We start from the raw sequence: 13,065 nt of genomic DNA on the forward strand, positions 1-13,065 counted from the left end.
CCCACTGCTCTCTCTGCCTATATTCAGGTTGCTATTTGCCATAGAATAGGTGGGAAAAGCTGGGAGCGAAGTCCAGGGACACAGCTTCTCTGGCCTCTTTTCTGCTACCCCTCACAATCTTATTTTTTTTATTTTGATGAAATTCACAGAACATAAAAGTAACCATTATTTTAAATTGAGAAATTCAGTGGAATTTAGTAAATTCATAACACTGTACAATCACTACCTCTATCTAGTTCCAAGCATTTTCATCAACCCAAATGGAAACCAAGTACCAGCTAGGAGGCACTCCCCATACCCTCTACCCCAGTCCCTGCAATCACCAAACCTCTATGATTTACCTATTCTGTCTTAGGTGGAAACTCTGAACAACAAACCAGCCATAAAAGTGTCATCATGAACTACAGGTCCACTTCCACCCGTACTTGCCACCACCTCAGAATATTATTGGACATTTCTGTCTGTTTAAACTTGGGCCAGGTAAAAATTAAAACTCCCACCTGGGGAGTTCCCATCATGGCTCAATGGTTAATGAACCCAACTATTATCCATGAGGGATGAGGGTTCAATCCCTGGTCTTACTCAGTGGGTCAAGGAGCCAGCATTGCCATGAGCTGTGGTGTAGGTCGCGCAGATGTGACTCAAATCCTGAGTTGCTGTAGCTGTGGTGTAGGCTGGCAGCTATATCTCTGATTTGACCCCTAGCCTGGGAACCTCCATATGCCATGGGCACGGCCCTAAAAAAGACAAAAGACAAAAAATAAATAAATAAAAATAAAATAAAACTCCCACCTGGACCAGACCCCAACCAACATCCCATGACTACGTGACTCAACACACGACCCCCACCCTATAAAATTTAACTCTCTCTAAATAGCAGGGGATATGAGTTCTTTCTCAGTGCTCCCAGCAACAATCTGGTCAATAAAACTTGCTCGGGACCTCACTGCTCTAGCTGAATGTTTTTTCTTCTCTCCTGTGTGCTAGTATTCTGGATAGTTCATATGAATGGAATCATACAATACGTGACTATTGGGGTCTGGCTACTTTCACTTAGCATAATGCTTTCCAGGTTCATCCACACTGCAGTATATACATCCTTCTTTTTTATGGCTGAATAATATTCCATTGTAAAGCATATAACACAATTTTTATCCATTCAGATACTGATGGCCATTTGGGCTGTGTCTTAGTCCTTTCAGGCTGCTCTAACAAGTACCTTAAAATAATTTTTAAAACCCCACTAATCCTACTCATGAGGGCTCCAGCTTAGTGTAAGCCCCCCAAGGCCCCGTATCCTCATGCTGTCATCTTTAGGAGTTAGGATTTTTTTTTCTTTTTAGAGCCACACCTTTGGCATATGGAGGTTCCCAGGCTAAGGGTACAATCGGAGCTGTAGCCGCTGGCCTACACCACAGCCATAGCAATGTCAGATCCAAGCTGTGTCTGTGACCTACACCACAGCTCACGGCAATGCCGGATCCTTAACCCACTGAGTGAAGCCAGGGATCAAACCCGCAACCTCATGGTTCCTAGTTGGATTCGTTTCCGCTGCACTGTGATGGGAACTCCTAGGGATTAGGATTTTAACACATGAATTTTGGAGAGACACCCATTCATACCCTAGCAAACTGTTTCCACTTTTGGTTGTTATGAACAGAGGTGCTATGACCAGGCACATACATGTATTTGTTTTCACTTCTTTGGGACATAGACCTAGGGTTGGAATTGCTTGATCAGATGACATTTCTGTGTTTAACTTTTGGAGAAACTGCCCAACTGGTTTCCACCATGGATGAACTATTCTACGTCTCCTTCAGCCACCTACACAAGTTCCGATTTCTCCACTCCTTGCCAACACTTTTTATTTTACATTATACTTTATTGCAGCCATCCTGGTTGGGGTGGAGTAGTACCACTCAGTGGTCTGGATTTGCATTTCCCTGATGAGTAATCACTTTGAGGGTCTTGTCCTATGCTTCTTGGGCATTTGAATACTTTCTTTGAAGAAAGGGCCTTTAAATTCCTTTGTTCATTCATAAACCGGGTTGTTTTGTCTTTTTCTTATTGGGTTGTAACTGTTCTTTATATTAGCGGCCAGGCTGCAACAGAACTCCCATGACTCCCAGGGCACTGTTCCCAATACCCATAGTGATGACAGCAATAACATCAGAGAGAGGTATTTAGGCAGAAAGGCCACCAGACTCCTGGGCTCTTGTGCTTCCCAAGTTTTGTTGAATCCTGGCAGACACAGAAAAGTCCTCCTTAATGCATGAAAGGCACAGTGAAGGCAATGGAGTTGGCTGCTTGGGACCAGAGGATCTGCTCTCACAAGATCCCACCTCTGTTGCCCTGAGGACTGTAGTGGGAAGTATCTCCGGACATACCTGTACCATGAGACTGATCAGAAAGCTGATAAGAGGGCTGAATTCTGCCTTGGAAACCCATCTGACTCCATAGCAACTTCACAAAATCTAAGACCTCCCACCTGACCCCGACCCCAACTGCAACAAGCACACAAAACCTATTGTGATGGTGTGATTTAAATTCTCTCTCCAGGAGTCTATGAGTCCATCTTTCTAGTTATTTGATTAAACTCTCCTCCTCCTCCAGGAAGCCTTCCTTGCTTAGCTTCTCCAGTCTGCTCACTTCTTCCCACTGCAGCCATGGGCTGCCCTTCCATGATTTGTACAGGTACATGGCTTTGCAAATATGTCCATTTCTCCCATCAGCCTGAATTCACTTCCAGAGAGGACTTCAGGCTCCCAAAAGGCTTGTGCATGTGTTTGGGGTGAGGCACATCATCATCAGGGGATGGGCAATTTGAGGAGATTGACGCATTGACAGGAGTGCACTTCTGACATTACCAAAAGCAGTTTATTGAATATACAGCAGAAATCCAGAGTCCTTCCCTCAAGCAAAGGAAGGACTAAGTGTTGCCATTCTCAGAAATATTTACAGCAAGAACCAGGACTTCCGGGCTGGTTGGCACCACCAGAGACAGAGTAAGCTCCCCCCACATTGACCACAGCTCCTGGCAACAGGAATTGAGAATCAGAAGCTACTGCAAGACATAACCCCAGGGAGAAGCCCAAAGATAAACCACATACCCGCCGACAGAAAGGCAACATAAGTCCCTCATTAAAAGAAAAGTGAACTTCACATTCCCTTTATTAAAGACACAGTGACATGCCATGGAAAGCACATGGACCTGGGACGCAGCCAGGTCTGGGCTCAACTCCTGACACTGGTACTCAGTGGGTGACAGAGGCAAATTCTGCAGCCCTCCAGAGGATGAAATTTCTCATCTGACCCAAGGATGCTGCTTGCATCTGCCTTGCAGGATTGAGTGAGAATTTGAGGCAGTGGAAGTAAGGAGCCTGGCATGTAGTTGGTACTTAACATATATAAGCATCCATCACCTCCTGGTTGCATGTCCCTGTGTTCACCCTCCATGTGGCAAAGGAAGTAAAGCTCTGAACAACTGCTGACTCCACTGATGCCATCCCCCCCACCTCCCTCCCCCTCCCTCCTTCTCTCCCTGCTCCTCTCCTTTCTCTCTAGCAATGATCACAGCTTCCCAGGGCCAAGGAGGTAATTATAGCTTGTGACCCAAAGCTTCCTGCCAGCTGAAGGCAGCAGAGAAAACAGGAAGTCGCAAAGTCCCCACAGAACCTGGGGAAATGGGGCTTTAATGGCACCAGTGGGAACCTGACAGTGAGACAAGCCACAGCGTGGCGGTCCTAGGACTCAAGGGAGGGGTTGGGTGTGGCAGACATTTCTGGATGAGGCGGCCGCAAGAGCATCTCTTCTCCCAGGTGTTGAGGTGAGTGGGGCCCTGAGGCTTTACCGGGTGGCTTTCCTGGCTGGGCCGCTAACTGGGGCACTCTTGCTTTGGGGGTCCTTGGGGTCTCCCGCTTGTGTCACTTTGGCCCTGGTCTGCCCACTTCGGGTGCTGCCGGAGCTGCTGGCCACGGTGCTGGCCCCAGGGTCGCTGCTCGCCAAGGAGCCGGGGTGGTAGCCATAGCCACTTGCGCTGCTGCTGATGACAGCTGAGGAGGAAGGGCCAAGGACAGGGGAAGGAGGTCGGACGTGTCAGTCAGTCAGCCACTCCCTTCACCCCACAGCAGCCCTCTGCTGTCAAGACACACCACAAAGATGGGTCAAGACCCAGTTACAGGGCAGGCTCTGTGCGAGGCGAGGACCACCCAGGAGAGACACAGTGCCTGGCCTCCTGGAGAGTCTAGGACCACTTGACTCCCCAGTCTGTATTCTCCACCCTCCCTTAAGACGGTGATTCCCAGGAGAGAGACAGGAAGGAAATGGGGTGGCCATGACCTCGGTCACTGTTTCCCCGGGACAAAAGGCAAATAAGCTTCCTCTGAAGCCAGAGAACATGCAGTACCTGACACTACCAGAGGCTCCTGGACAGTGGGAGACAAAGAGTGGAGATGGCATCACTTTATCCTATCTAGCCAGAATCCCCATTTAGCCAGATGGGCCAGATCTAGCCCTATCTAGCCTACCTCTCCCTTCTAGCCAGAGTCCCAATCCAACCCCTCTCTCAGGAATACTCACAGATGCTCACAGAAGAGGGGTTCTCACCAGACATCCTGTAATTCAGAAAGTGAGAGAAAGATAAAGCCTCAGGAAGGTGTCTGGATTCCACTAAATCTTGATGGGTTTGCTTTTTGATGTGTTTCCTCTGAGTTCATCCTTACACAACCCATGGGATGGTAATTATAATCCCCATTTTACAGGTGAGAAGATGGAGATGCAGAGACAGGGACCAGACAGCCAGTATACAGCAAAGTGAGGGATCAAACCTGGATCTGTCTGACTCCACTGGTTCTTTTCATGCCCCCAATAGACCTCTGGTGCTTCATGGTTTGCATCTAATCTCCTTTTGCAGGGAAGCTGCAACTGGGCTCAGCAGTCCAACAGTCCCCTTCCGTGCTCATGTCGCCAGCACTGCCATCTTTCATCTTTTACCTCCCAAATGGCCCCTCGACCCAGAAGGGAGCGCCCCAAAGCCCCTTCTCCTTGGTACTGACTTCCCCTTCCTTCGCTCACCGGCACTCCTCGCCCTCCAGCAGCTTGCGGTAGGTGGCGATCTCCATGTCCAAGGCCAGCTTCAGGCTCATGAGCTCCTGGTACTCCCGCAGCATCCGGGCCAGCTCCTCCTTGGCCTGGTGTAGGGCACCCTCCAGTTCGTCCAGCTTGGCCCGGGCATCCTTCAGGGCATTTTCCCCCCGCTGCTCGGCGTCGGCAATGGCTGTCTCCAGGTTGGAGCACTGAAAAAGTAAAGAGCAGGGAGAGCATCAGAACACAAACTAATTGTTAGATCTTGTAGGTGAGCTTCTGAACCCTCACTTTATAGATGAGGCCCAAAGTGATGGTGAGTAATATCTACAGAGCCAACACCAGCATCTGGGTCCTCTATTTTCTATTGCAAATAGATATTTAAAGGCCTTGTGAAAATCTCTCAGAACGGTTGCATTTTGGGACCACAAGGAGGAACTTGGGTGCCTGCAAGCTGTCTAGTGGCTGGGGTGTTGGCCACCAATGGCTGTAGGTTCTAAGTCTGCCGGGTCCTGGAGAATCACGCTGAGAACCAGCCAGGATGCCCCCAAGGACCAGACAGCCTGCCAGAGCACCACTGTGATCCTATTCCTGCCTGCAAGACATCTCTCAGAGGGGACACCTCCTACTGGCACCAAAAGTGAGTGTCTCTGGGCTATTCCGCACTCTGTAGGGGAGGTCCGTCTAAATGCTCCCCAAGTCTGGCCTGAATGGGTAAGGAGCCTTCCCTTAGAGCAGGAGGTTAAGGGCCTGAAATTATACCCATGACCTCAGGCAGAGCCCCTGGGCTCTGATGATCATCTAGCAGCACTGTGGTGACAAGTCCTAACAGAAAAAGGACCATTCTTCACAGAGTCTGTGAATCAGCCATACATAGAGTCAAAAAGCTGACCCCATATTCCCCACGTCACCTTGTTGTGAGCATGGTGGGGGAGCGGGAGAAGCTGGGTCTCTGCTCTTTCAGTTCAGCAAGTCTATTGCTGGCAGAGTCGAGCTGGTTCCCCAGGGGGAAGACACAGGAAGGGTTCCCTCCCCCCTTAAATCATCTCCCCACTGACATGCTGTTTAAGGTTTGCTGTTTTCAGGTAAGACAGGATCCCCCCAGATGAAAAGGCAATGGTACAGCAGCAGGGGACCCAGAACAGCTTCATCTGCTGTCATTCTCACTCCACACCAGGACCAGCCCCTGCCCTGAGGGCAGGAACTTAACATGGCCACTAAGGCACATCCGACACACCCCTCACGTGAAGGGGACATGGGGCAGGTTTGTTGCACACAGAAAAAAATTGAGAAAGATGGAAAAAAGAAAGAATTCTCTTTTTTTTTTCTTTTATGGTCGCACCTGTGGCATCTAGTAGATTCCGTGCTAGGGGTTGAATCGGAGCTACAGCTGCCAGGCCTACACCACAGCCACAGCAACAGGGGATCCAAGCCACGTCTGTGACCCACACCACAGCTCACAGCAGCACTGAATACTTAACTCACTGAGAGAGGCCAGGGATCAAACCCACATCCTCACAGAGACAAGCTCGGGTCCTTAACCTGTTGAGCCACAGTGGAAACTCCTGGAAACCTGAATTCTAATCCTGACTCCGTTAATAACCAGCCAAGGACCCTGCGCAAGTCCTTTTCCCTCTCCAGCCCAATTTTCTGATCTGAACTGTGAGAGTCAGATGAAATAAGCTCGGGGGCTCCTTCAGTTCTGAGCGGGGTGCCAGCTCTGAGAGCAAGGGTGCCAGACAGCATGGGGGAAGAGGGACATGGATGGCCCGGGGCGGGGAGGACCTCCTAAGCCAGGTGAGGCAGATCTACTCTTTGCTCGAGGATGGGTTCCAGTTTCTCCATCCCGGGGGGTGAAACTGAGCCTCAGGATTCTCTGTGGGGTTGCTGCCCACCTGCTTCTTTACATTCGCAATCTCACACCGGATCCTCTGGATGAGCCGATTCAGTTCCGATATCTCGTTCCTGGTGTGTTTGAGGTCATCTCCATGCTGGCCAGCCGCCAGCTGCAGTTCCTGGATCTGGTTTTCCAGAGATAGGATGTTGGTGATGGGACAGGACTTCCCCTCCACACACACCCCACCACCCAAGGTAGGGGAAGGGTCCTGAGCAAACACCCTGATGCTGGAGCAGGAGGTGATAGAGGGGGACCTGGTCATCCTTCCAGATGTTTGGTGCTGATTCTGACCAGCGAGTCCACCAGTTTCAGAAACAGACTCACAGACATGGAGAACAGATCTGTGGTTGTCAAGGGGGAGGGGGAGGGAGTAGGAGGGACAGGGAGTTTGGGATTAGTAGATGCAAACTATTACACTGAGAATGGATAAGCAATGAGGTCCTACTGTATAGCACGGGGAACTCTAATCTCTTGGGATAGAAAATGATGGAAGATAGTATAAGAAAAAGATGATGGAGGAGAATGTAAGAAAAAGAATGTAAATATATATGTATGTATGACTGGGTCACTGCTGTACAGCAGAAATTGACAGAACACTGTAAATCAACTATAAATTTTTTAATAAAATAAAAGGCAAAAATGAAAGAAAAAAAGACCACCTGTTTCTCTAAGCAGAACCTATTTGCTGGGCTTACCCACCATTCTCATCTCCCTGCCTAGTCTTTCCTGGGGTGGATAAAGGGAAGATGCAGTTTGCATTTATTAAGTACTTCTGAGATACAAGTGTTCCGATCCCCTCCACTGATTTAGCACCTCTGTTTAGAGGCATTTTTAAAGGCCAGGTTCTGTTTCAGGTACTGGGGATTCAACAGTGAACAGAATAGGTGAGGTCTCTGCTCCCATGAAACTTAGATTCTCCTGCAACCCTTTCTTAGTGACAAGTAGAAGCCCAGTGCCAGGGGCCACATGTACCCTAGGGATGCTGGGTTGTTGGCTCAGGGCTTGTAGTTCAGATTCTTCCCCTCTCCCTTGGTCAGCCCTCCAGAGAAGAGGGGATGACATAGCCATGGACATTAACCAAGGAGCCTGTGATCCTTGATGTTGGTGGAATTTAATGACCATGAAAGAAGTGCCAAAGCAGAGCAAGTGTGAAGCCCCGGAGAGAGCCCAGGTATTCAGTGACAGCCCAGAAGTGTTTCACTTAAAGGGGTAACTCCTCTCCCCTAGAAGTCTCCTAGAATCCCACTTCTTCCTCTTGGAGGTCATCCCATGATGATCAGAAGAAAGCTCAAGGCATCCTCTTCACTCCCTGCTCCTCTCCAGGTCCCAATATCTACTCTCCCCCATATTTGCTACTCCCCTTCTGCCTCATGGTGACCTAGCCAATCCCTGTTTTATCACAGGAACACCTCATTTCCTCCTCCATCAGAGGATTACCTGTCTCTCTCTGTTGGAGAGACCAGTTTTCTGGTTTATCTTTGATCATAGTCTCTGCCAAGAATTCTCTTTGAGTAGAATGTCACTAAAACATTGGTTATAACCCTTCTTTCCGTCAACACATCTCCTAAGGAATCTCTCACATTCACTGGTGGAGAATTCCCGGACAGGAGGGCTGGTGGAGGACGGAGACCCACCCAGGGCTCACCTTGCTCTGATACAGCGCCTCAGCCTCGGCCTTGCTCTTCAGGGCGATGTCCTCATACTGGGCGCGGACCTCGGCAATGATGCTGTCCAGGTCCAGGTCCCGGTTGTTGTCCATGGACAGGATGACGGAGGTCTCGCTGGCATGAGTTTGGACCTGGGCTATCTCCTGAGTTAGGAGGTGAGGACAGAATCAGTGTTCCCAATCTCCCTCCCCTGCCCAACAGTCTTCTGGGCCTCTGGTCCCTCGCAGAATGGGCCAAAGTACAGGGAAGAAGTGCCTGCTGAAAATCTGCCTGTTGGAGCTGAGGAAGAGGTTCGCATTGCAGGATGCACCCCACGGGGGCAGCAGGTCATAGGAGGCATTTCCTACAGGTGACAGGATCAAGAATCTGTGCTTTAGTAGAACCTCATGGAGTCATTTTTACCTGCCTGAAGACAAGGTCATTATCATGGACCCAATGAGATTGTCTCCTGTGTGTATTAATTCTGGGGACCAGGAACCTACACTTTCATGGTCTCCTAGTCCATCAAAACATCCTTCATCTGTTCATTCTAAATCCCTCCTATTAATATCTCCCTGGAAGAGCCAAGTGAAGCCCTCAGCTGGAAAGAAGTGCAGTTGGGGAGGGGGAGGAGTGTCCTCACCGCATCATACAGGCACTTGAGGAACTTGATATCTTTGTCCAGAGAGTCCACTTTGGCCTGGAGCTCCACCTTGACCGTGTAGGCTGCATCTGCATCCTGCCAAGAGGCACCCAGAGCCATTAGTCAATACAACCTTTATCCCATCACCTGTCCCTGATTCCAAAGCCATCTGATTTCCTTTTTTTGTCTACCGAGGGAAGCATATTGATGAATAAAAATCCCTCACTATTGCTTTTCTCTCAGATTCACTGCATCTTTGGGAGTAGGGAAAGGAGATGTGGGCCTGCTCATCCTCTGTTACACCTGGAGGAAACAAAGCCCAGAGAGGTGGAGTCCATTTCCTCAAGTCACACAGGAAGACCAAGCTGGATCAGAGTGTCCCAATTCCCAGATCAGAATTCTCTTCAGTCTGTCTGTCCATTGCTTGAGTGGGAGGCCCGCCTCTCCAATTTGCCAGAGGCCAGAATGTGACTCCATCCCTATTCAGGCACTAGCTGCTCTCCAGAAGGCTGGGGCTGCAGTCCTGAGTAGACTGGGTTACAAAGTGGGTGTGAGAGAAACCAGAATCCATAGGCTCTTCTCTCCCTCACTTTCTTTTCTTTTCTTTTCTTTTCCTTTCTTTTCCTTTATTTTATTTTATGGCCATACACATAGCACATGGAAGTTCCCAGGTGAAGAACTGAATCTGAGCCACAGCTGTGACAACGTCAGATATTTTAACCCACTGCACCAAGTCAAGGATCAAACCTGCACCACTGCAGCAACCTGAGCTGCTTCCATCAGATTCTGCACCAAGATAGGAATGCCCTCTCCCTCACCTTCTTGAGCACCACAAACTCGTTCTCAGCTGCTGTGCGCCGATTAATCTCCACCTCATACCTGGGGACACAGGAAGAAGAGATCAGAGGCCTCGAGGCCCTCAGCCAAGGACCTCTTCCTCCAACTGGCCAGGTAAGTGCTCAGGATGCAGAGTGCCCACAGGATCTCCTGGAGGTGAACACTGCAGGGGCTGCTGGCAGCAGTTCTATGCCCCTGAGTTGCCTCATTTACTTTCCACCCTCTGGATCCTAGGAAAACATCCAGGTGCTCCAAACCAGCCACCAAACCAATCAGTGGATCAATAAGCATTAGGAACTCCTTCCTATCATGCAGGCAGGAAGTTCTCATCAAACAGAGAAGTCCATCGCCCACAACCAGAGGAGAGGTATGAGCCCTTGGTGCTTGCTCTCTGAACTCCTAAAAAAGTGGCACAGATATTGAGTGAGCCCAGGAGCCTCTGGAAACAAGATCCATGACCTTGGCTGGGCTCACTCACCTCTTCTTGTAGTCCTCCACCAGGTCCTGCATGATTTTCAGCTCCGAGTCCAGCCTCATCCTGTCCCCAGACAGAGCCTCCAGCTGCTTCTGCAGGGTGCTGATGTAGCCCTCAAGGATGGGCTCCAGGTTTTTCTTACAGTTGTCTAGGTCCAGCTGCTGCAGCAGCTGCCACTTGGTCTCCAGTACCTGGTTCTGCTGCTCCAGGAACCTCACCTGAAACCATAATGGATGCTCTCCTGTCTGGATGAGCACTATTGAATCCCCAGGTTACATAAACTTTTCTAAAGTCATTTGGCTCCAGTCCTGACCCTCCACTCTTGGAATTCCATGCAAACTAGACTCTTTACAAGTGCTCATTCCATAGCCTTTTGGACAAAACCCATCACTGAAAACTCACCAAAGAAGGAGAGTCTATAGCATTCTTCTGTTGCCAGACCCAGTTCTCAGGAGCTGCCCTTTCTCTGTCTCAGCTATGTGTTTCTTTTGTACCAGGAGCCCTTCCCTCTGAATAGTGTTGATTCTATCAATTCTTCATCTTCTTTAAAGAGCTGAAGATGCATCTAGCTGTCCTCCAGAATCCCATCACTTCTTTCTCAAGGTAGGGCTACCCTTTACCCAATTTCCCACCCTTCTCTGTAAAATCCCCCAAGGAAGCAACACATTCCTTTAACCCTCCACACTACCCAGCTCACAGGTTTCTTCTTCTCCCTGCTATGACATCCTGATGTCCAGCAGCATACCTTCATCCACAAATCCACAAAGCCCCATGCACACCCAGGCAGCAAGGAATCCCTCACATCTCACTGGACTGTCTCATCCTCCTGGGGGACCCACCTTGTCGATGAAGGAGGCAAACTTGTTGTTCAGTGCCTTGATCTGCTCCCGCTCCTGGGTGCGCACCTTCTGGATCTCAGGGTCCAGCTCCACATTGAGGGGGGCCAGGAGGCTCTTGTTGACAGTGACCTGGTGGATGCCCCCAGGTGGGCACATGGATGGGTACATGGGCCCTAGGGCCATGCTTCCAAACATGCTGCCAGCAAAGCCACTGGCCCGGCCCCCTGCATACCCAGAGCCAAGCCCAAAGCTGTGACCTCCAGTCCAAACACCGCTGCTGGCCGCGTTGAAGCACACGCACTGATTCCTTCCAAGGGTGTGGAGGCTTCGGCTGCCAAATCCAGCCCCAGCTCCTTTGCCAGCTGCACGGTAAGAAGCTGCACTACCCAATGCCTTCCTCAGCACCGCTGCCGAGTGCCCACTGAAGCCACCCTTGTCACCACCAGACTTGATGTTCAGTTGCCGGCTCATGGTGGCAAAGATGGAGTTGACAGAGCTAGAGGAAAGTAGTCACCAATGGATGGAGAGCACTCGACGAGGCACAGGAGTGCTGCCTCCTTTTATCCTGTCCATCCCTTGTCACCGGAAATGGGTGTCTCTCCACTATCTCCTTTCTTCTTGCCGAAGGGCCTCAGGCCATGGGGGATTTGTAGAACAGAGATCTCCAAGCCCTTTGCAGCAACAAAGTGCTTCTGATAGCGAGTGGAATATGCTGCCCTAGCAGACCGGAGTGGTCTAATCGGGCGTTAATCTGTGCTCCTAATTAGGGACCTGGAGCGTTATCCCCTTCAGAGATCTCCTAACTTTATTTTTCTAAGGCTGCCTCTTTCTTGCTTATCTCTCAGCAGGGAGCAGGTGAGATGCCCCATTTTGTCCAGAGAAGGCTCATCGGAAAGCCCCAGGCTTCCTCCCCAGAGAATCCATCTCCTATTATCTGGTCTCCTCAAGGAGCTGGGGTGATGGTGTCAGGGAAGAGGAAACTCAGAAAGGACCTGATGGGTGTCCTCAAAGATCTATGGACGGGAAGGAAATTCCAGGGCTCATTCTCTGGGTCGCTCTGAGGACCACCGCTCTCTAGCAATGGGCTGAGGAAGGAGTGGAAATGACAACTTTGAGTCTGCATGCTCTCCAGCAGAGGACTGTCTGGAGCTCTCTGTACCAGGCAGGGACTGGGTGACGGTCACCTAGATATTGCCTTTTCAACAGAGAGAAACTTTTCAGGCAGCCGGCAGTCTCTGTAGCTTTTTTTTTTTTTTCTCCTGGACAAAGTGATCTGCCCGTGTGAGGTCAGGCCGTGAGCAGCCTCAGGAGCTGGAAAACTGACTCCCATGGGGAGAATGCCTCCTGCAGAGCTCCCTTGGGAAACACTTCAAGCCCAGTGACCAAGGTTGGGTGACACCCACCCTTTATAGCTCAGGGAGTCCTTGGAGGGGGGGCGGTGGTGAAATTTTGAAAATTATTTCAAAAACGGGCATCTGGTAGCTCCGACCCTGACCACTTTTAGTAGCTAAATTTGGGAGCCTTGACCCATTTGGATTGGCCAATGTTAGTAGACAACTGTTTTGGTGCTGGAGAGGGGGGCGAGGGAGGGCCATGAGCTGGGCAGGGAGGCTGAGCCTAGGCCTGGGAGGCTTTCCTATCACGGT

The 13,065-nt window shown here is 50.2% G+C and overlaps 1 protein-coding gene across 1 annotated transcript; it reads right to left on the bottom strand.

Moving 5' to 3' along the window:
* On the bottom strand, positions 2,859-11,952 carry KRT74 (keratin 74). The gene is given in 9 exon segments (NM_001243814.1): positions 2,859-4,052; positions 4,579-4,613; positions 5,074-5,294; positions 6,978-7,103; positions 8,625-8,789; positions 9,269-9,364; positions 10,087-10,147; positions 10,584-10,798; positions 11,420-11,952. Coding segments are annotated over 9 exon segments (1,596 nt in total). The 5' UTR covers positions 11,891-11,952; the 3' UTR covers positions 2,859-3,846.

The sequence above is a fragment of the Sus scrofa genome, chromosome 5, assembly GCF_000003025.6.
Source record: "Sus scrofa isolate TJ Tabasco breed Duroc chromosome 5, Sscrofa11.1, whole genome shotgun sequence".
Classification (NCBI taxonomy): domain Eukaryota; kingdom Metazoa; phylum Chordata; class Mammalia; order Artiodactyla; family Suidae; genus Sus; species Sus scrofa.